Here is a 24,527-nt window from a genome sequence, read left to right as displayed (position 1 = left end):
TTTCTGTGCAATAACAATAAGTTGAGCAGTTGTCAATGTTACAAGTCATTTATAGCCAGTGGCGGATTAAGCTCCACCAAGGCCTGAGGCGGCAGTTGCTGGAGGGCCTATTTAGTTTTTAAAGTTAGAGCCAAGGTAGTTGCTAACATTAAAAACGGGATTCGTTACTGAGGTTATAATATTATTAAACAAGCCAACAGTGAGGCTGATGTCCCCCGCCGAAATAGGAAAATAATTAGAGGACACATATAAATTTATCACAAATTATCTTTTACAAAGTATTGAACAATCAAACAGTATATCTTTACTTATAGTCTAACAATCAAAGTAGGAGAGTTATTGTTTTCCAAAGTCTCGACCAATCAAATTGCGTATCGCTCTGCTTACCCTGAGCAGAAAATGCTCATTATCAAACTTAGTCAAGGTATTACTGTAATGAAACTATACACCAAGTTTCATCAATCTCACTTAATTAGAACTAAAGTTATCGTGTCCCAAAGCATCAACCAATCAAATTGCTTATCTCTGCTTACCCTAAGCGGAAAATGCTCATCTTCGAACTCCATCAAGGCATTGACCTAATCAACACATACACCAAGTTTGAACATTCTAGCTCAATTAGGAAGAGAGTTATCGTGCCCCAAAGTATCAACCAATCAAATTGCTGCTTACCCTGAGCAGAAAATGCTCATTATCAAACTTAGTCAAGGTATTACTGTAATGAAACTATACACCAAGTTTCATCAATCTCACTTAATTAGAACTAAAGTTATTGTGTCCCAAAGCATCAACCAATCAAATTGCTTATCTCTGCTTACCCTAAGCGGAAAATGCTCATCTTCGAACTCCATCAAGGCATTGACCTAATCAACACATACACCAAGTTTGAACATTCTAGCTCAATTAGGAAGAGAGTTATCGTGCCCCAAAGTATCAACCAATCAAATTGCTTATCTCTGCTTACCCTAAGCGGAAAATGCTCATCTTCGAACTCCATCAAGGCATTGACCTAATAAACACATACACCAAGTTTGAACATTCTAGCTCAATTAAAAGTTATCGTGTCCCAAAGCATCAACCAATCAAATTGCTTATCTCTGCTTACCCTAAGCGGAAAATGCTCATCTTCGAACTCCATCAAGGCATTGACCTAATCAACACATACACCAAGTTTGAACATTCTAGCCCAATTAGGAAGAGAGTTATCGTGTCCCAAAGCATCAACCAATCAAATTGCTTATCTCTGCTTACCCTAAGCAGAAAATGCTCATCTTCGAACTCCATCAAGGCATTGACCTAATAAACACATACACCAAGTTTGAACATTCTAGCTCAATTAGGAAGAGAGTTATTGTGTCCCAAAAAGTGTGACGGACAGACAGACGGACGGACAGACGGACAGACAGACGGACAGACAGACGGACGAACCCATTTTAATAGTCCCCTGCTTTCTTCGAAAGGCGGGGGACAAATATTAGTTATAACTATTGAAATTTGTCGTACAAAATGCTTTGACAGCAGAAACGTCACCGGAAACCAACTGTACATACACCTATTTTCAAGGATAATATTTCCTCATGATGGGGTGTTTATTTCGAAACTAGCGCAAGATCTTTTGCTAGATATTTTTTCTATTAGCCCTTTATTTAGACGAAGTTAATAAAGAAAACGATATGAAATATGAAACGAAGAGGCATACTGTATCTGGGGCGTTTTTTTCTAATTTGCAGAAAATAACTAAACTGTACAACGCAACTTTCCGTGTCTTATTAAAGGCAAATATCTTTATGACATCATCGATGTTTAATTGCTGGAGAATATCATTTTCTATGCACATAATGGACAGATAATTAAGTCTGTACTGTGTCATTGTCTAGCGCATATGGTTTTTGACACGCTTTAGTACCGAGAATGATCACTCTCCAGTACAATTGGATACCATTAGACACAAATACATCCGCAATATCAACTCCACATCCGGAAACATACCCTTTAAACCGGGGCTTGTGTTTCAGTCGTAAAACATCTCCATCATTTTTGATGGTTTCGATTTAGCAATTGATTCGTGGGATGTTGGTCTGAATGGCGCCCCCTCGGTTTCTTTGTACAGTTCACAGAATTGCACTAATTGGTCACTCGATGTAGGCCATCACTCAATTCTGGGTACCAAATTTCCCAGGGGCCTACAATCGCGTCATAACTAGTACGACGTCTTAGACTATACTAAGCCAAAGTCGTTTGATATTGGTAATGTAACTTTATATGCCCATAAATGACGTCATGTGGATACAATATATTAAGCAAGACATAACCGAAAACTTACAAGGATTTAACGTACATTGTAGGCCTACATTTAAAAAAATAAGATCAGATCTCCAAACAATAGGGCCTATTTAAAATGGCGTGGGCCTAATTAATTTCGGGTCAGGGCCTATGTTGATTCCCATTGGGCCTAAACCCCACCCCCCTAACATTCATTGTCTATGTGTTTTTAATCGTATCAGACAAGTCTAAAAAAATTTTTTCTTACAAAATCTTTGGGCCTGAGGCTGCAGCCTCATCAGCCTCACTGATAATCCGCTACTGTTTATAGCACGCTTCATTCGTTAACAGGTTTAACCCCTCGGCCTTTGGCCTCTGGTTAATCCTGTTAACTCATGAAAGCCGTGCTTTAAATATAACTTGTTACCTATATCTATCTACACTAAACAGGAAATATTTTTTATTCAAATATACTTCAATCAAACATTTTTATTTATTTTTTATTTTGTTCTATTTTGGTATGCTTGATTGTAATTAATTATATTACAATAACAGTCTTTCCAGTAAATCCATACATAAAATATTTAAAGAAACTAAACCTGTTTTGTTTTAGTTCAAAAGTAATGAATTAGGTTGATCTGATGTGTTATTATGATTACTGATGGGTCAAGCTCTATAGGACTCAAATTTTGTTTTAGAAGATTAAGCAGAAGTTGGTTGTTCACTAATTATAGTTTAACTTTTGGCTTACTGTGTCAACAGTGGAACACAATCACTTATATATTCAACATAGTTGGACTGTCATCTCACACAGCAAATCAACATATAAAATCCAATGAAATCAACAATCTGAATCAAAGAGTCCTAGTCTGAGACAATTGAGAACTGTCCAACTTCATTCCCCCTTTATCTAAAAAAAAAGAAGAGAAATTATTGAGTAGTAACTTTAGCTTACCAGTATTTATACTTGTATCAGTACCAGTACAAACCATGGGAATATTTAACTCTGGACATTCTATAGACACACATTGATTTATTTGGTATAGCAAACTTCTTAATGATCTGGAAAATTTAATATTAAAATATGAATTAAACCAGGCAAGTTATTACATGAATGGAATATTCAGTCGATACGAAGGCCACACTTGAATTGAATAGTTCACGTGTGATTTGCAATTAGCAACTCGATGAACGAGGCTAAAAATATCACACAAGGGAAGACTGGAATAACAAGACACCAAAGACTGCCATTTAATTTGCACTCTTCACTGAACATAACAGTATGATTGAATGTAAATCAGTTTATATACATTCATATTACATCGTTATATGCGTTGGTACCTATTTGTGTCAATTTCTAGGTGCCAAAAAATAAAGATTTAGCTCTTTTAAGTTCAATGTAATATATTCAGTAATAAGTCTTGACTGGGATGTATAAAACACTAACAAAGTTTTCTTCAAAATTAAAGGTAGGTTTTCATCTTTTACATTTCTGTTACAAATCTAAAGAAAGACCTTGTAATTTTGCTGATCAGGATGTCATAATGTTTAATATATCTTTTGTAGATAGGTAATGAAGCAACAGTATAAAATGGGTGGTTTTGGGCCTCCAGGCTTTAGGCCTATAGTAAAGGATCTTTACAAATTTACCTTGCTTGATAGGAGTGAGATGAAATTTCTGAAAAGCAAAAGAAAACAAAATGCACATGGAGTCGTGTCATCAACTAAAATAATACTGGTACTTTCAAATAGTCAACTAATATCCCACAAGCAACAAAGTCATCCGTGCTAGCTCTTAAATTAAACATACATTATGCAAGAGCTAAATCTGTCTATTTCAGGTCTTTCTTTAGGCCTGAAATGTTATCTAAATTATTAATTAGACATTAATTGACCTATCCAGGCCATAATCAACTATAGATGGCAGCGCTAGCCTGCGATCTTTAGTGGATTGTAAGCCGATTTACTGCACAACTTTCCTTCTCTATTAAAGGATTAAATGGATAATCGAGACTATGCTGTTTATCGTACTGACTTTAGTAATTATGACCGAGGCTTATGGGAATTTCAGTCATATAGTTTTCGCTTCATAGTGGTTCAATTTGAATGAAATTTTCACCAAATTGCCTTTACATTATCTAGTTTTTAACTATTATAGTGAGAACTGCCAACTCGTTACCGAATCTCCCATAATGTATCTTTAAAGTAAGCAAATACAGATTAGCTAGTTTTAAGAAATATGACCGAGTGAACAATCACTGTGGAATTTATACAAAGATAGGTTACCAGGCAACGATATATACGCCCACAGCAGCCAAGTCATCTGGAAACTCAACAAGTGTTGTCGCATTTTTTTTCTTTTGTCAGTAATGAGAATATTTAAAACACATGAAAATCTGATGACAAGTAATAACTCATGAAGTAATTATCAGAAAACATTAGAATTCGTTTCAATTGTTTGTCTCATGACCATAAAACAATTTATATTTACTTTAGAGCGTCAACAAGATTTTCAAGGTCATTAACACTGGCAGTAATTATCAAAAATTAGTGAAAATGAATAGAATTCGTTGTCTCATGACCTTAAACACTATGTATAGGTAAAGTCAATCAGATTTTAACTTTAGCCTCAAGAGCTTCTACAGGATTTGTCAAAGAGGTCAAGGGCCATAACTCTGGCAGTAATTATTGGAAATTGTTGAAAACCAATAGGCTTCTTTGTTTCATGACCTTAAAACTGTGTATAAATTTAAAGTCAATCTGATTTTAAACTTAGGCCTCAAAAGCTTCTACAAGATTTTTCAACGTGGCCAGGAGCCATAAATTTTGGCAGTAATTATTGGAAATCGTTGAAAATCAATGGGCTTCTGCATTTCATGACCTTAAACACTGTGTATAAATTTAAAGTCAATCGGATATTAACTTTAGCCTCTAGAGCGTTGGACGTACGGGGGCGAAGACAATATACGACCACATTTCAATGTGGGCGTATAACAATCTAATTAAAATACAGATCTATATTCCGTTTCATTTATTTTATACTTTCAATGGCCTACACTACATGAAGATCTGACCAGTTGTTTTGGGAGGTCGCGTCAAAGGTCATACAAGCGGCTTTTGACATCAGACATTTGATTAACCAATCAGCATTGATGTTTCTTGTGGATTACCCACAGTTCCATGCACCTCATGCCAAAAGCTTGCTGTAACAGACCATTTCATTGGCTAATCCCTTACATCATCCAGAACATGTCAATGATAACAACTCTTCCAGATCCTAGTGTAATAAAGACAAGTAAATCAAAATTTTGAACTATAAAAAATGAAACGAAATAGGATCAATGTTTTAATCAGATTGGACATATAAAAATCTGTTAAAAACTCCTGTTAACTGGTCACAAAAACTTTGGATCAATGACAGACAACCAATGGATGCCAGTGATAACAACACGAGTCATAAATATTCCAGCATTTCTACTTTTTCCCCAGAAAAAAAGATTTCTTACTCATAGTAAAGTATATGTGGTGAAGATTTATAAAATAAAGTAATACCTTCTAGACTGTCCATGTGATTCATGTATTCCAGAGTGAAAAGTTGCTTTAAAACTTTTTCTGGAAATATCTGCATCTGGCATAAATGAAAAATAAACAGTAAACTGTGGTTCAATTTTATGTTTTTCAATGACTGAATAGCCATTTCTTGACATACTTCAGAGAACTCTTCATATCGAATTGGTTTATATCCATTTACTGAATAACAAATCACAAGACGTGCAGTTTGACTTTCATGTAATTCACTAAAATGGTCAAAGAAATAATTTTCCATATCTTGGAAAACTTGTGGTTGATAACAACGAAGTACTTTAAACATATAACAAAATTTGTGAAATTCTACTTGTGACATATCTTTGGTAAAATTGGGTAAATTTTTCAGCATTTTGGTAAGTATCATGTTTAATGAGGAATCCTGATTAAATTTGAAGAGTAGTCCTAAGTTACATAATGCGGAAACAATTAGTGGACTATTTAAAGTGTTATTTTTGAGCAGGGTGGATAGTATAGCTGATTTAATGTCCATTATAGGTGGATATAACTGCTCTAGTCTTTTCTTGTTAATAATACATGTCTTTAATAAAGCAAAGGCTTTATGTGGGCACTGTGGTAAAGCTGGCAACAGTCTCTCCAAGACAATATCAGGCAGTTCTGTTTTAGTATTCCCAAGCAAACTAAAGGCAATTAAACAAACTGTAAATGGATTTGTTCCAAATTGTCCATTCAGCAATTCTATTAACTTGGCAGAGAACTTGTTATCAAAATCAGAGTTTTCTGTACTTGTTGTTCCATAAATGTAAAGAATTCTGTGAAAATGCCCAAGTGAGTGTTCTACACTATCAAGATTTTCAAGGATTTTACTTTCAAATTTTGATACTACTTCTGGAACAAGTACTAATTTCGGTAATTTTAATAAACTATAAATGTCCATTTCATCAATTCTTTCCACGGTGACATTGATCATTCTATCAAGAGTCTTTGTCTTTATAAAGAAAGCCGAAAAGGAATCCAAAAGATGAACCAATTCCGTGATTGGCAAGTCATCTTTAAAGAGCAATTCGTCCAGTCTTCTCAATAAAATATCGGGGGTTAATCCAGGAACTTTCAGACATCGAAGATCTTGTCCAGAAATCTGATTAAAATATTGTGGCAGTTTCTCCATTACAAAATCTTTTAGGTGTAGTATGTTTCTTACATACGGCTGTGCATTTTTTTTATCTAATCCCTCGAAAGATTTGTGAGTTAGTAAATTAATAAGTCGAATACATGGCCTAATGTCAGCATAGGACACATATTTCTTGCTTTTGATCGAATTCAGGAAATATTCTGTGATTTTCTCAAAAAAAGCTTCACCTTTATAAAATTTAACAGTGTTTGATAATATTCGATAAATATCAGTCATCTGTAAATGATAATCATCATCATTTATTTTTACAGTGTCTTTAGATATGATTTCTGATAACTGAATTAATACTATATTCAAGAGTATCGTATGATAACCTGTTGGAAACATTTTAGAAAGATCTGAAATTGATGCAAGACTTGCTAAGTTAAATTTGTAGTTTGAATCAATGATACGATTTAGGAATTTGTTTAAGAAGGTAGCATGGAGGGGCTTCCCAAGCAAAATAAAAGCCAAAGCAACATCTGCACAGTCCTGATACGGAATTTGATCCACAGAAGCCTCAATCACTCCAAAAAGCATTTGGCAGCCTGGATTCTGAAGCACTGGAGAAAGGGATTCTTCACGTTTTCCCATAATTTGTAATTGATCAAAGGCAACAATAATGTTTTTGAACAGCCATGGGTACTGGTCAAAAAGATCTTCATAGACAACTCGTAGAAGCTGGTTTGCATAGGTGGGTAATCGGTCTATTTCAATAAGATTGTTTTCACAAAGATGTTGCAGATCTGCCAATAGGGCAGCTTTAGATAATTCTTTGTTAATAGTCATAGGAAAATCCTTCTTTTCATTAAGAGTAGAATAGTTCTGTACACATGTCCTGTTAGTGTTATTTATATTTAAATGATCAATAGATTGGAAGACTCTGACATTATTTTTGTGATAAATTGGGGCACTTGATATCTGAGCTCTGGCACATGTATATCCATGAGGTCTGATGTTAACTGGAAGATATTTCTTGCCTAGAACATAGTTCCAGAAACACCATGTGTTAAATTTACGGACAGGTAAGACTGGTAACTGCATTGCATATCCTGAAAGTAGAAACACAATTATTCACAATTAGGCTAATTAGGGACCAACACAAAATTTCAACATGTGTGTCTAAACAAATAACCGAGTGATAGATTTACACCCACTCACTCATCCGTACCGATGGACTAAGAAAATGTTGACATATTTCCATGATTCAATAAAAAGAGAAATATATTTTTATACCATAACATATTGTTCACATCACATAGCCTAGCATTATAGGCATGCAAAAGAAGCGTAACATTTGACAATGTTAGGGATAAAAGTGATGAGTTGATCGGATACCAACTCCAATTGACTCGATACTCGCTCGCAATGCACTGGCTGGTGGCTCTTTCGCGAGACTCGAATCAAAGTTCACACTGACACTATGGATTTTGATGCGAGTCTAATATTAAATAGCCAACATTTATTTATCATTTTCTATCTCCAGTGCCATTCAACCCACCCAGTAATTGAATTTCCAACTGTAGTAAGGATTAAATTCTTTTACGTGAACACCAACTTGTAAGCTACAAAAACGATGTTCTCCTTGCGAGACCATTCGTCCTGCACCTCTGACAAGGGGAAACTTCCACAACGAACACCGAGATTGAACCTATCTCACATGGGCCGATAAGAATTCGTTACTAAAGTAACTATTGCGAACCCAATATTCTCTTTTCTATTCCAGTGTCCCAAATAAGAAAACCTGTGCTTGAAATATATCCACCATATTCAAACTGTTTTACATAGTGACGGGTGTCGTGCAAGATCAGACTGGGGATGCTTACATTTAGTTTGGATTAAATCATTATTCTTGACAACCAAGTCTATTCATAAATTTCATATGACCGGAAGCACCTACAATCGGCTACAAGCGTAATTCTCTTGACATCGTATAGGCCTATGTTTTTAAATAAAGTTGATGTAATCAGCTGATCGTGCCAACAATACTAACAATAATTTGATACATATAAGGCATCGGATTTCTAATGGGTGTTTTGAGTTTAGAAGAAAAAAATTAGAGTTACCTCCCATTTCGTAATGGCGGCGATTTAGCTAAAAAGTAAACCACGATGGCACATTATGCATTTAAACACTTGTGCAAGGATCTTCTGACTACTAGAAGAACTACACAGTGTTTGATTCCTTGTTACAGATTATTGTATAGTAGTATTAGAGGAAAACCACATGATATTGCTCGGTCTTTGAAAGACAGATTAGAAGGTAATAATATCAGTGTCACTGTCTGTAGTGTCAGTCATACTCATTGTCACATATGACATAATATTATGTGATAGAACTGGTTAAACATATTCCAAATATAATGATAACACAGAGATCATTGCTACGATAAATTTCAAGAAAGGGAAGTGACAAATGCAAAAGGAAGACACAAGGTATCCTAAACTGACTGAAGTGAGATGTGGTCATGATGATGGGCATGGGCCTATGTAGTAGGGGTTTCAGGTCAAAGTTTCATATGACAGAAATTTTTTTTTAAAAAATATTTTGTGAAAATATACATAAAATGCTACCCAAATTTTTTTATTTCATCAAAATATTCTAATTAGACCCAAAGTTATGGAATTTTAAAATCCGAGATCGACGTTGCAATAATGTAATCAAAATGCTCTATACCAGTCAATGCGTGGAATGGCACCAAAATAAGTGCTTTTCAGTCATATTTGAGTGACGTCATAAGCGGTATTTACCAATTTTAAAACTGAAATCCGCATGTTATTGTCAGCTAAGATTTATTAAAATCGTAATAATTTGAATGATAATATGTCAAATATTTATAATCTGGGTGATACCACAAAAGCTTCAAGAGTTTTAGGGTTCCTGAAACTTAATCTCAAACATTGCCCAAAAAACGTGAAAGAACGTGCCTACCAAACATTAGTACGACCGAAACTTGAGTATAGTTCACCAATTTGGAACCCGCAGCAGAAAACACAAGTGAAACAAATAGAACAGATCCAACGTAATGCAGCTAGATTCGTACTTAGCAAGCCATATAATTATCAGAACCCTAGTAGCGTGACACTCATGATAAACCAGCTGAAGTGGCCATCGCTGGAACACCGCAGACAACATTCGGACTTAGTACTTATGTACAAAGTTATGCATAAGCTGGTAGCAGTACCAACATCTATACTACCAGACCCATCAGTTTGACACAGCAGAAAGTTCATACCATACCACTGTAAAATTAACGCATATCAACACTCATTCCTCCCACGCGTAATCGCTCATTGGAACCGCTTACCGGACCAAATTCTACAGTTGAACTGACAGGACAGCTTTATGGAAGCATTACAGTCAACCGTGGGTGTGTAACCCGAGTCATTAAATGTATAGTGTACATACAAGTTGAACTTCTTAACCGTTCACGCTATGGGGGAAGATCCGACCTCGCGCATGTACAGTTCACCCAGCACCTTCATGTCATGTCCATCAGAGGATTTTGTGAAGTATCTCATTGAAGTTGAAGTTGAAAGTATTTTATATTTAGTCGAAATTTAGCATATTTCAGTCATCAAAACAGATAAATCCTGTTTTCTACGGCCGTAATTGTCTGATCTAAAGGTATCAAAGACCATAATAAGCACAAAAATGTTATCTATCGTTTGATTGGTTCTATATCAAATTCCACCAGAAACTAAGGTGCAGATTCACCAATGAAATGAGTCGTAGCAATGGAAAATCTCCGGCCGCGTGACGTCTGAGCGGTATTTTCCCGCGAGCGTCTCATGTAAACAAACGGTAATACTGCTTACATTTCGATAATTTTTCAGCCTGAATCTTTGCAGATATTGAGATTGATATTAAACTATTACAATACAATTGCTAGTAATACATTTACATAAAATAGTAATTCAGAATCGTAGATTGAAGTTGGCTATATTTCAGCCGCTGGCTGTCCGATTTCACGCTGAAGTCACGTGACCTGAAACCCCTATATGTAGCCTATGCCATAACGGCCAAAAACAGGTTTGGTCAAAACGGCCCCACTTTAGTCATAACGGCCAATAAATTTGGTCATAATGGCCAAAAACTTTAGCTGTAATGGCCAAACATTTTTATACTCCCACATTTTCATGTGGACGTATATTGTCGTTGCCCCCGTCCGTCCGTCCACAATTGTTTGTGGACACTCTGCAGGTCACAATTTTTATCTGATTTCAACGAAACTTAAAATATAGGTTTATCTCCCTAAGATCTTGGTTCCTTGCGATATTGGCATGTATCGGACCGTAACTTCATGCATTATGGCCCCTGATTGCACGAAAAATTGCATTTTTAGCTTGTGGATGGAAAACAGTGTAATGTACATGACGTATGCTATTATAAAATAAAGTATTTTCATACCGTATGAATAAATCGTAACACGGTAGCTGGTTAATACAAGACAAAAACATTTTATCTTTTTGTATAGCAGTTACAATGTCACCCGGACTTTGACATGGATTATCACATTGTTTTACAGAATGTATATTTCTTTCCACCTAACATTTTAAAGATGCATTGTAAGATTTAGATAACATGACCAGATGTACTGAAACATGTCAGTACTCCTTAACACATGGTTCTCACTAAAAACTGAGCTATACTATATACCATGTTATACTGAATACCAGAAAACACCGGAAAAACACTAAATACCGGATGACACACTAAATAAAGGAAAACACCTTACATGTAAATAGGTAACTCGGAGTCTGGCAGGGCTCTATAAAAGTTGAGTGTGCCTGCGCACACACTTGAAAATGTGCCTGCAGGGTCATATTGAAACACAGGGATGTAGCCCTGATTTGGTGAGTCTTGTAAAAATATATGTGGCTAGCGGAGCGAGCCCAAAAATTTTTTGGGAGGGGGGGCGTGGTCTTTTATGAAAATTAAACCCTTCTTTGTGTATTTTCAGAGCATCTGCTGCCTTTTGTATTTGGTTCAGTGCAAATCAAATTTCCATTTATATATTCAAATTTTACCAAATTCACTTAATTTTCATCAATGATACAGGGATCTAAAAACTTTTTGACACCACCCGACCGAGCATAAAATTGTCCCGCCCCACTCTGTTTCTCTGGATAGATAAGTTGAGGACCTTTCGGTATTTGTTGTTTTGTTGGGTTTTTTTTTTTTCAAATATTACTTTATTACTTTTATTTGAGTACAACGAACTATGACAACAGGTAGATATTGATAATTAAAACACGTTGTGTATTATTTGACTTGTTTGTAAAGTTGTTGTACGTGTCTCACGAATATTATTATTACGGTGGAATGAGAATCAGGTCAGACAGAAACTGAGAAAGCTCTCATCGTCCTCCGAGTCCTACTCTCGGGCCTTAGCAAATCCACGGTCAACACGAGTAAGAAATAAAATAAGAAACATCGTGAAAATTTGCAGTCACGTGTTGGACAATTACGACATTCAAACCTTTAACATTGGAGTGCCGTAAATTGGTCTGGGTGACCTATTTACGGCAAATAAACAAATATAAAGGGAGTCCAATATAAAGACCGTAGAATAATTGTAAAATGAATAGACCTAGGCCTACACATCTTCTAAGTCTAAATAAACAAAATACCAATACATCTTTCTTTAAACTAATTTGGGATGATAGGGTCTACTACGGTACACAAAATAAATTATGCCGTGACAGACATGGTTTACGTACTTACGTCGGCTTTTTACCATGGCTTTGCCGTGGTAAATTTCGAGCGCCGAGTTTGTGTACAAAGAAGGACGAAGGGGTTTAAATACGACTGGGCGGCTTTCTTCGATTTTTTTCTTTGTGCTGGGCGGCAAAAAATAGTGCCGGGCGCAGGCGCCGCCCGGCGTGGCTACATCTTTAAAAATGTGCCTGCAAAATTTTTTTTGAAATGATTGTGCCTGCGCACGCCGTGCGCATGTGCGCGGAAATATCGATGCCTGGAGTCTGGTCCTCTGGAAAACACCGGAAAAACCTAACCCTAACTCTCCGCAAACAGAGGACCATGCTCTGGGTTACCTATTTAGTGTGTTTTCCGGTATATAGTGTTTTTCCGGTATTCAGTATAACATGTCCTTTTCCAGTGTTTTCTGGTAGTTTTCCGGTATATATAGTATTGCCACTAAAAAAAACCCTTTTCCATTGCTCCATGCTACATGTACATGTAACTACAAGTTAAAAATCAGCTGATGGAACTTTATTTATCATAGTTTGTGTCCCATGATCTATTCAAGTTACCACAGAAAATGTTATGACTTAAAAAGTTAGAAAAATGAGCTCAATACATGATATTTTTATTTTCAGAAATAAAGGCAAGAAACGAAAAAGATGTTGTAAGAAATAATATAGGTTTTCCACTACAAAATGTAGGAAAGCGCCTTGAATCCAAGTGGGTCAAAGAAAGACAAAAATATGAAAAAAATTCTAGACTTCAAACATGTAAGTCTATAAAAGGAGATTCTCCATAACATTTTAAATTCTATATTCTGGAAGGTTTTATATGTCATTGTCTGCGTTTAATATGATTTGGACAACCTATAAATATTATTTGTACGTGTTTAGTATGTCATCTTTGTCCGTTATCTGTCCACAATTTCTTATTAACACACCACAGGTCCGAGTTCTAGTCCTATTTTAAACAGGCATTGTTAATGTTCATTTAGAAAAACACTATTGCTGGTCTCAGTCTCACACTGTGAAGAATGTGGTAGTGAATGGGTTTACGAATGCATTACGACACCGATTCGCAAATGATCACTAGGTGATCGTCAGACATTCGTACATATTCGGGAGCATTCACAGTCGTTCATGGTGTGTTTCAAGATCAGGAACATGCTCCTAAAATTCGCCAGGAAAGCACATTCTCATTGCTTTTGCAGCATTTTCGTAAGCAATCGTAAGCCATTCATATTGATGGCCAGGCATTTGTAGTGATTGTAAGACATCTGTCTTAACTTTACACAAGCATTATCATATTCTGCCAATCTACCAAGGATTTTCAAATTTTCATATTCGCAGGGATAATCTTCATAATATCAGAGGAACATTTATCTCCCCAATTTAATTGTGTTGACTTATATGATCTTGTAAACACTATACAAAACAAAGTACTTGATAGAATATTTTAAAATTTGTTAAGATTGTTCATTATGGTATCAGGAAGAAAGAAACAGATCACATTTAAAATAAAATTTGTATTATAAATAGACAATCTCCTAGGAGTCTTTTTTTGATATAAAAATAGATGAGTAGGAGTTTTATTCATCACCCAATCCCTTCTTACATGCACAAATAAATAAATATAATTCTTTGCTATAGATTTCATTTTTACGGAACCTGATTACATTACGGCGAAGTGATACATTATTTTTTGACACAATTCAACCATTGCAAAGTCCTTTATATCACCCCAGTGTTTCCATCAAGGTCAATTAAATAAAAAAAGTTCCTTTTTGATAAGAAAGAAGTTACTTTTAATAAAAAAAATTAACTGTTCTTGAAAATAAAAAAGGGGTTCCTCTTTGATTGATCAATCAAATTCATGTAAAGTGATATAGGAGATATCGCAGTAGATTATGAAATTTATCACATAAACGATATCTACTGTAGAATGTATTATTGGGTGATAAATTATTCTATATACGTTTTGCCAGTTTATATTTTAGTCATATTCTTATTCTTGAAGCTTGTTATTGTATCACAGGATTAAGTTCTCCATGGAACTTTTTTAAGAATTTCAGTAAAAGTGCTCATTGTCGCGTAAGAAAGAATTAAAAAATGTTAGTATTGTAAATTTCTAATACTTTTAGCAGTGTTATATTCTTAATTAAAGTTTATTAAAGATACATTATGGGAGATTTTTATAGAGAGTTGGCCATTCTTGCTATAACAGTTCAAAAGTAGATGATGAAAGAAGAATATATTGAAAAATTCAGTCAAATTACTTTATTCTGAACATAGTTATCATCGTTGTAATATTTGCCTAGAAATGGTAGCGAAATGTGTCTTCACCTTCGCCGATCGTTTGATTGACAGGCGTTAACTCCACCTACATATCTCGATTATCAAGTAAAGTTTTCAATGGCATACGGAAACGCTTTACAGCTGCCTCGCTAAGTACACTCTATCATTTAGCCTCGATCTAACTGACGTATTTTCATCAGGTTACCCCTTATTTGATTTAATCAATTAATGAAATCCTATTTAAATCCGAGCTGTAGCCGAGCCATCCGTGGGTCTACAGAGTTGATTTTGGTCTTGTTGTTTAAATAAAGATCTAATTTATAATTTCTATAACATCTGAAGCCTAAATTAAGATTTGCAATAATCAGATTTAGCTCTTGCATAATGCATGTTTAAGTATGCATATCAAATAATTAGTGAAAATGACTGCTTGATGGAAAGCTATTTAGATACTAATTTATGTGGAAGTAACCACATGGGAAAATAAGAACACAAAGAAAGTTGTAATTTTATATATCCTTGTAAAATAAGCCCCAGCATTTGTCGAACATATCTGGAAATAAACATTTTTATACACACTCAATTAAGAAGAACCCTATCAAATTTCTATGTTATAATCGCTTAGAAGCTTGATACAAAGCAGTATTATTCATGGTTAATAAACCTTGCATTGTCTACTTTATGGTTGGTGGGTGGTCTTTACATTACATGTATTTATGAAATGATAGCCACTTTAAATTAATACATGTACTTATTCTTTCAACAATTTCTGTTGCTTATATTTGTTTACCTGACTGTGCAGCAGTTGAACTGCTCACTATGTCAATTTAATAGAATTTTTTTCTACTAAGATTTTCTTTTTAAGTGGAAGTAAATTTGGAAGAAGTGAGGCAAAGTTGGGTTGAAGAACAGATGCCTAACCACTCTTATATCTTGGCTGAACATTATGGAATTTACAAGGATTTATTTGACCATTCTTATTTTTATCCTAAACTCTTCATGGATATTGAATATGATGTAGATGAAGAGTTTGTCATGCCACTGTATCTTGGAAACAGAATAACTCCAACTGAGGTAATTTCTTTTTCAAATAGCTACCGTGTCCATAGCCACTATGACTACACAAGTAGAAGATAGCAACCGTTATTCGAAAAATTTGATTAGTCGATAACTTGGAGCTCGTTAACTTTTATTCTAATTGAGTGAGAGTGGTGAAACCTTGTGTATAGTTTCATTACACCAATACCATGACTAAGTTTAATGATGAGCATTTTCTGCTTTCAAGACTTTAGAATGCAATAACTCTCCTTCTGATTGAGGTAGAATGTTCAAACTTGGTGTAGGTGTTTATTAGGTGAATTCCTTGGAGTTTGAAGATGAGCATTTTCTGCTTAGGCCAAGCAGAGATAAGCAGTTTGATTGGTTGATGCTGTGGGATGCGATAACTTTGGTTCCAAATAAGTGAGACTGAGGAAACTTAGTGTATAGTTTTATTACATCAATACCTTGACTAAGTTCGATAATGACCATTTTCTGCTCAGGGTAAGCAGAGCGATATATGATTTGATTGGTCGAGATAACTTTGATTCTGAAATGAAATGAGATGAAATAGGTTTTAACGTCTAATGAAGACGGGAATACGCCATACAGTGTGCTATGAGGAAAATTTTGCCCGGGCAGCGCCCTATGGCCCTCTCTTATATCAAATTCCAACTGCCAAGGGATCTTTTATGTGCATGCCAATGTGTACACGGGACCTCGATTTTTCGTCCCATCTGAATGACTAGACAGCTGTCCTTGTCAGGCCCTCCATCCTGCACCATTTACAAGGGGAAACCACTTTGGAAAATACCGACAAACATTCTCGGCCAATGCAGGGATCGAACATGCGAACTCCAGGCTAGCGAGACAGCGTCTTACCCATTTAGCCACCCTGTCTCCCAACTTTGATTCTAATTGAGTGAGAGTGGTGAAACTTCGGGTATAGTTTTATTACATCATTACCTTGAATAAGTTCAATGATGAGCACTTTCTGCTAAGGCTAAGTAGAGAGAGACTTCAATCTGATTGGTCGAGACTTTGGAACACAATATAACTCTCTTTCTAATTGAGGTGGGGGTTTTGTGGCTGAATGGTTAGCATGTGCATGTTGTACCACAAGGTCTGTCATTTAGTCAACTGGCGTGGTTTTGATTTCTCGGTTGTATGTGACAAGGAGTAGGGTCGTCTGTCCAACCTGATGAGTTTTCTCCGAGTCCTCCGGTTTCCTCCAACTGCTAAAGACCACTACGCGTAAGTGAGTTATTGAAATAAAATTGAACCATATGTTAGTCTCGAAATGACCTCGTTTTTGTCGAGTGGACGTTAAACCACATTTCTCTCACTCTCTCTCTAATTGAGGTAGAATGTTCAAACTTAGTGTAGGTGCCTATTAGGTGAATGCCTTGACGATGTTCGATCATGCTCATTTTCCCCTAAGGCTAAGCAGAGATAAGTAACTTGATTGTTTGAGGCTTTGGAACACGATAACTTTGTTTTTAATTGTGTGAGAGTGATGAATCGCAGAGTATAGATTCATTATATTAATACCTTGACTAAGTACGATGATGAGAAATTTTTTTTAGGCCGAGTAGTGATAAGCAATTTTATTGGTCAAGACATTGGAACATAACAACTCATGATCAGGTTTTAATTGAGGTAGAATGTTTAAACTTAGTGTAGATGTTCATTAGGTCAATGTCTTGACTCAGTTCAATGATTAACATTTTCCGATAAAGCTAAGCAATCATTGGTCGATCCTTTGGGACAAGATAACTTTGATTCCAACTTATGGAAAGAGATGAAACTTTAGAGTAGAGTTTCACTTAGGTACTTCAAAACCTTGACTGAGTTTAATCGTTAACATTTCTGCTTAGTATAGATAATCAGTTTGCTTAATACTTTTCAAAATGTGCAAGTAATTAATATGTGTCATCTATCTATTTTGGGATTGTGGTGGGGGACACCAACCTCACTGTTGGCTTGTTGAATTATTGATGCTATGATAGATGATGTGAAATATGTTTGAAAACAGGTGATGCAATCTTATTGATATAAATCAGTTATCGGTTTAAAAGACAAGATTGATTTATTTTATTATAGTGGCTCAGTTGAGTGGGTAACGCACTGACTCGTTATTCAGGAGGTCCCAGGTTTGGTTCTGGTGTTCCGTTCTGGTTTTCCCTTGTTGTGGCCTATTGACTGGCAAGAAATAGCATCTAGTCATTTAGATGGTATGAAAAACTGAGGTATCATGTACACATTGGCAGTTTCGCTAAGACTGTAGTCAACATAATACATGCCTCGACGACAGGGCGATTACCCTTATGAATCTGTCTTGGATGTTCTAGATTTCAAATTTACATGTTTTGTATTTCAGGCCCAAAACCCACCACATATTAATTACAACTGTGATGCTAATACATGGTGGACATTGGTCTTGTCTAGTCCAGATGGTCATTTAGAAAAAAATGATACAGAATGCTTACATTGGATGATGTAAGCAAATTTATTTCATATATTTTTAGTACAAAATTAAAATCTATTGGTTCAGTAGAATTACCTCCCTTGACCTGAATATGTCTGATATTTAGTTATTCAAATGTACATTTGTAGGATCAAATTCAAATGATCAATTATCGGATTATGTTTTTGGTCAATTTTCAGATTTCTAGAAAAAAATATGCTGTTCTTTAACTGTTTATTTATTTGAAGTTTAGTAGATATTACTGAATTAATATAAACTGATCAAGTTTTATTAGCTCTAATTGATAATGGACATGAAAACGAAAATAAATTAGTATAAATAGCCTTAGTATAAAATTCGAATGTTTATGTGTGTATTCTATTGAGGACAGTTGTCCTAGACCCGTGATTTATATAATATAGAAATGCAAGTAGTAAAAAAAATATTTTTTTTTTATTGATAGATTTATATCATACTATACAGATACTTCTTCTATTTTTTTGCATACAGAGGCAATATATCAGGCAATGATGTGAGCAGTGGAGAAGTCTTATGTGATTACTTGCCACCATTTCCCCCAAAAGGAACAGGGTTATTAAGATATGTGTTTGTTCTTTACGAACAGACTGGCAAAATAGATTATGCGAGTATGAAGAAAACAGCCAATTGGTGAGTATTTATACATACAAGTTCTGTTTGTCAATAAAGGAAATGATGTAAATCTTTGTAAATCAAAATGTAAAATTACAGGGAACTCGATCATCAATAAAATATCAAGTACAGATATTTTGAAAAGTGAGTGGTGGTAAGAATAAATGAGGGTATGCTGTGAAAACTGAATGTAGCTTATAACTTGCCAGACAAAAAAAGCACATCCCTACCCCAGCCCACCTTTTATATTTATCCCTATACTATAACGTGGCTCATTGACTAAGACTTGGCTCCCTAACCTGGAGGTACCATGCAGAATGGAGGGCATGGCAAGGGACAACATATAGTCATTTGGATGGTACAAAAAACTGAGATCCAGTGTACAAGTACAGATATTTTGAAAAGTGAGTGGTGGTAAGAATAAATGAGGGTATGCTGTGAAAACTGAATGTAGCTTATAACTTGCCAGACAAAAAAAGCACATCCCTACCCCAGCCCACCTTTTATATTTATCCCTATACTATAACGTGGCTCATTGACTAAGACTTGGCTCCCTAACCTGGAGGTACCATGCAGAATGGAGGGCATGGCAAGGGACAACATATAGTCATTTGGATGGTACAAAAAACTGAGATCCAGTGTACATATTGGAGTGCATGTAAAAGACCCTTTGACAGTTGGGATTTGATATAAGAGTTTCCCATAATATTTCCCTCATAGTACACTCTATGCGTATGCCTGTCTTCATTTGCCTGGTCGGAGCAGAATAGTAGGACGTTAAACCCCATTTCATTTCATTTCATTTTCATTTTGTATACTATAACATGTACTGTTTTTTTTCTAGTATTTCCTTATCAGAGAGAACTTTTAGTACAGTTGATTTTTATGGTGGGTGTCAGGATAAGCTAACACCAGCAGCTCTCTCATTCTTTCAAGCTGAATGGGATCCATGTGTACAAAAAGTTTTCAGAGAAATATTGGGTATTGTTTTTCAATTATTTTGTTATTGTTTTGTTATAGTTCTTTGGTTAAATATAAGTAAAATGATGATTAGAACTATAATTCAAACTATACTCTTCAAAAAAAGAAATGCATAGTGACATTTCGTCGTCGGTATACCATCGCTTTACAATCGCCAGCATTGCTGTGACCATACCCTGTGTGTCTGAACCCACTGAAGTCGGATTTGACGGTTGGCCTATTTCAAAACAACACCTTAAACGGGACGTCTGGCTCGTAATACGGTTTCACTTAGGTGTCTATGAACTGTCTGGTCTGAACTCCTACGCCGTCCAGGAATAGCTTCTGCAGTAGAGGTTGCTGTTGTGAACCGTTTCCGCAAATAACGTAACCAGATGTGACGTGATGATCCAGGGCAAGTGGGGTCACACTTGTTTGGCCTGAGCTTGGGTGGTCACATGTTGATTTCGCTGTCGGTACCTATTTTAAAGGCGAGAAATGGTACTGTGGGAAACATTCAGCAGCCTGGCTAGTGGCTACTTCTGTCTGGTATTCACCTGTTTGTAACCAACTGATAGCGTTGTTGCATTGGTCTTTGTTCAGATGTGGCATCACTTGACTTGTTGAGTGTTTACATGTGCTAACTGATTTTGAAACCGAGAACCCCAGGATGTTAAAGGCCTTAGATTTGGGTTTCATGCGAAAAGCTTGCAAAGTTGTTAAACTTATGTGTCTTGGTGCAATCAAGCGAAAACAAATTTCGTCAAAAGGTATGACCAGTCTCAATTAGTGACCCTACATTTAAAACCAATAATGAATTTCTTTTATCCTTACATAGTGACATAAAAAACAAGTAAGATTTATGGAAACAACGATCTCGTTCAAATAAAAAATGATGAAAAATGGGCTGTGCATTTCTTTTTTGAAGAGTATATAATTAGATGAGTTTTAACCCTCTGCAAAAGTGAATAATTAAAATAAAATAGTTTCGTGACATAGTTTGTGTTACACAAAACTATTTACAAACCATGGCTCAGTGGGTAAGAAGTTGGCTTGCTAGCCTCTAGTACGGAGTTTTCGGTCTCGCTCCTTTTGATTGCCTAGAAAATAAAAATGTCAAAAATACCGTCTTTAGACAAATCGAACATAATGTCTTCATTTTTATGTTATTTAAGATATTATGTTGCTTAATTATGAATAAATACTATTATAAACACCAAAATGTTGATTCCACGAAGTTAGCAAATACCGATCAAGAACTTTGTTTTATGTTTACGTCACATGACCTCTCGCTCACTTTTCCACCCGACCAATACCGTTAGAATTATCCCTGCTTCTGTTCAATTTCTTGACGAATTGTTTATACAGATGTTTTGATTTTCCAAAGGAATCGTTGAATTTCAGATTGAATTAAATTTTGATAAAGCAGAAATATAAATAATGCCAACTATATATTAAGAGTTCAGGCAGATTGATTATCATTCAGCGTCGGACGAGTCATGGCGGTCTGTAATCTGCCAAAAATGGAGATTTATGGACAATGGACAGTTTTTGACATAGTACATGTACTTTCGTTTTATAGTATAATTTAGTATTTTTGCATTGCATAATGCATTTTCAAGAAGTTATGCACTTGAATGAGAAAAAAACAATTTACCAGGATAAATGAATAGCATCCAATCGTACTTGTAGTTATAAAAAAACATGCACGGCTGAAAGAACACAAGCTTTTTTTAAATGTTGTTTTGTGCCTACTTCATGTAAATATTCTTAATTTAAATAAAATATCATGATTAATATACTGGAAATTAAAATTGTAATAAACAACATAGACCAATATTTTTAGCAAGCCTTCATGGCTATAGATAGATCTGTGTTTGAATCAGCTCATTAAATTTTGTTTGTAAATTCGGTACTGTAATTATGATAAAAACTTTTAATAATATTGACTAGACAGTGTCAAATGAATACTCGGGGTATTTCCAACATATTATGCATGTTTTTTTGCATGGAAAAAGTGATAAACTGAAATTATTGACATTTTATTAAATATCGCGATATTTTCATCAAAATATCATGTATCTGTTTCCAGGGATATCGCCCAGCTCTAGCGTTAAAGATAATTTCCCACGAAAGTATTTATCGTGTGGTGATTTCCAATAAAAAGTATGGCAAGTTTGGTATACATGTATATGGAAAGTAGAAACATCCAATCTTACTAGAAAAATACTGGATTTCCTGAAAAACAGCCATGGAGCGCAGACAGGATTAAACTGTACGAGATTCCCTAACTGACAACTCGACAATTAGGGATGTCTGCTCGAGTGACGTCAAAGGTCACACGTAAAGTTTGTCTCATCTCCCAACATTAGTGAGCGCTTGATGTATATTTTGATAAACTTGATGAACAGTTTCTGAGATAAAAACCACAGAAAAAGACTTGGGCAGTGGATAATCCGAGAATTTATTGGGCTTCGATATTTATGATAAATAATCAACGATTAAAGACAACATCATCTTGTATATGTAATGAATTCTCCTCGGGCTTCACACTCATTGCTAGGTACTGCGTCAGCCAAATCAGATGACACAAACATAGCTTCTTTTGATTTTTTATAGCAGGGGTATTCCCTGCCAAATACAATGTTTTGAGAAGGATTTGAAGCAAAATTATGATAGATTAATTAGTCTGAGTATGTTTTTAGTCCAAATATATCAAATCACCCAGTTTATACCGGGAATGTATCTTTAAGACATCAGTTGAAAATTTAGTCCTATTGTTTCTTAAAACCTATTATATTTAAGAAGCTATTAAATCAAAACTCATATAGTTTTATTATCTTATTATTTTATGAATTTATTTGGTATTTACAGGTATGAAGGAACCTGTTTTTGAATTTATTCATCCACCAAATTACCATCCTAATCAAACGAAATATCCACATAAACAACCATTTAATTTGTAAGTATATTCTTTATTCATTTTTATGCGCCCACATGGAAATGTGGTTGGGTCGTATATTGAATCGAAGAATCCTATTGAATTTCAGCAATTTCCATCAATTACTTATGCCCTTGTTTCACTTTGCTGAACCTTGTGAACACTCTACGATAAAACTAATCTTCTGATCTGTATGAAATTTATATGCATCATTTAAATTAGTAAAACGAAGAAGCCTACGATAAAAGTTATCTTCCGATCTGTATGAAATTTATATGCATCATTTAAATTAGTAAAACAAAGAATTTCCGTTAATTACTTATGGCCCGTGTTTCACTTTGTTGAACCTTGTGAACGCTCGCACGACAAAAGTTATCATCCGATCTGTATGGAAATTATAATTTATATGCATCGTTTAAATTAGTGAATCGAAGAATTCTATTGAATTTCAGCAATTTCCTTGTTTCTCTTTGTTGGACATTGTGAACGCTCGAATGACAGAAGTTATTATTCGATCTGTATGAAATTTATATGCATCATTAAAATAAGTAAATCGAAGAATCCTATTGAATTTCAGCAATTTCTGTCAATTACTTTGAGAGTTATGACCCTTGTTTTACTTAGTTGAACCTTGTGAACACTCGAACGACAAAATTTATTATTAGATCTGTATGAAATTTATATGCATTATTTAAATTAGTAAAACAAAATAGTCTGTTGACTTTCAACAATTTCTGTAAATTACTTCCAGAGTTAAGGCCCTTGTTTCAGTTTGTAGAACCTTTTTATTTCTCAAACGACGAAAATTACAAACTGATCTGTATGAAATTGGCTTGTAAATGCCCCCCATTACCTACAAAGAATAAATATGTAGCAACCCTTGTTGACAGCTCGGATGATTTACCAGCTGTGTGCGTGTTTCATTGCCTGTCAACCCATCTCTTTTTTTAATGATCTCGGCGAAACCACTGATATTTTAATTAGAAGATCTGGGAATATGTTCACTAGTCTATTGACACAATAATTGGGACTTCTTTTTCTTAATACATGTGCATTTATATATATATATTTGAATGTTTTATTGGGTACAGTAGACTATTGAATAAGAAAGCATTATTTATAACACTGAATTACCTCCCTTTAGCTTCTACTCCTATTATTTGTAATTTTTCTTTCTTCAGATATTTAGATAGATATAGAGATGTTAAAGAAATACAGGAAGAAGTTTTAAAAGAAAAATTGAAAAATGTTTCTCCTTTCCAACCACCATCTTCAGGTTCTGAGTATCCATTAGCAAAACTCAATGGTCTTTCAAAAAAGCCTTCATGGCAAAGACTTCAAAACAAACATGTTGCGTTAAAAAGACATCAGTGGAAAGATTTATAGTTCCCAAATGTTAATAGTGCTAGCAGCTGTGCGTGTGATATTAGAAATATGTCATTTGCGGAACAAATACAGTCCGTGTGTGTTTAAAATAAAATTAGAAATATT

General features: G+C 35.0%; 2 protein-coding genes across 8 annotated transcripts in view; one reads left to right on the top strand and one right to left on the bottom strand.

The window, feature by feature from the left end:
* Nucleotides 1-9,014, bottom strand: part of LOC126814211 (FAST kinase domain-containing protein 1, mitochondrial) — a 13,656-nt gene extending 4,642 nt beyond the window's left edge. The window contains exons 1-4 of one of the 3 annotated variants that reach the window (XM_050539219.2): nucleotides 8,806-9,014; nucleotides 5,815-8,031; nucleotides 3,913-3,940; nucleotides 3,218-3,324 (exon numbers count right to left, since the gene is read on the bottom strand). In XM_050539219.2, the coding sequence (XP_050395176.1) occupies nucleotides 3,218-3,324; nucleotides 3,913-3,940; nucleotides 5,815-8,023 (2,344 nt within the window). In that variant the 5' untranslated portion in view covers nucleotides 8,024-8,031; nucleotides 8,806-9,014. The other 2 variants (XM_050539221.1, XM_050539220.2) reach the window with 2 other exon arrangements.
* LOC126814223 (39S ribosomal protein L38, mitochondrial) lies at nucleotides 8,922-24,527 on the top strand. Of its 5 annotated transcripts, none has more exons than XM_050539248.2 (8): nucleotides 8,922-9,241; nucleotides 13,321-13,455; nucleotides 15,845-16,053; nucleotides 18,398-18,516; nucleotides 18,995-19,153; nucleotides 19,980-20,116; nucleotides 22,970-23,057; nucleotides 24,218-24,527. In XM_050539248.2, exons 1-8 carry the CDS (start codon nucleotides 9,091-9,093, stop codon nucleotides 24,420-24,422), a joined length of 1,203 nt encoding a protein of 400 aa, XP_050395205.1. In that variant the 5' UTR covers nucleotides 8,922-9,090; the 3' UTR covers nucleotides 24,423-24,527. The 5 variants fall into 5 exon arrangements, with proteins under 5 accessions (XP_050395205.1, XP_050395208.1, XP_050395206.1 ...); XM_050539251.2 differs by lacking the exon at nucleotides 8,922-9,241 and adding an exon at nucleotides 12,491-12,557; XM_050539249.1 differs by lacking the exon at nucleotides 8,922-9,241 and adding an exon at nucleotides 12,521-12,659.

Source organism: Patella vulgata, chromosome 3 (genome assembly GCF_932274485.2).
Source record: "Patella vulgata chromosome 3, xgPatVulg1.2, whole genome shotgun sequence".
Taxonomy (NCBI): Eukaryota; Metazoa; Mollusca; class Gastropoda; family Patellidae; genus Patella; species Patella vulgata.
The sequence above is the reverse complement of the archived record's forward strand: the minus strand, read 5'-3'. Positions and strand labels throughout refer to the sequence as shown.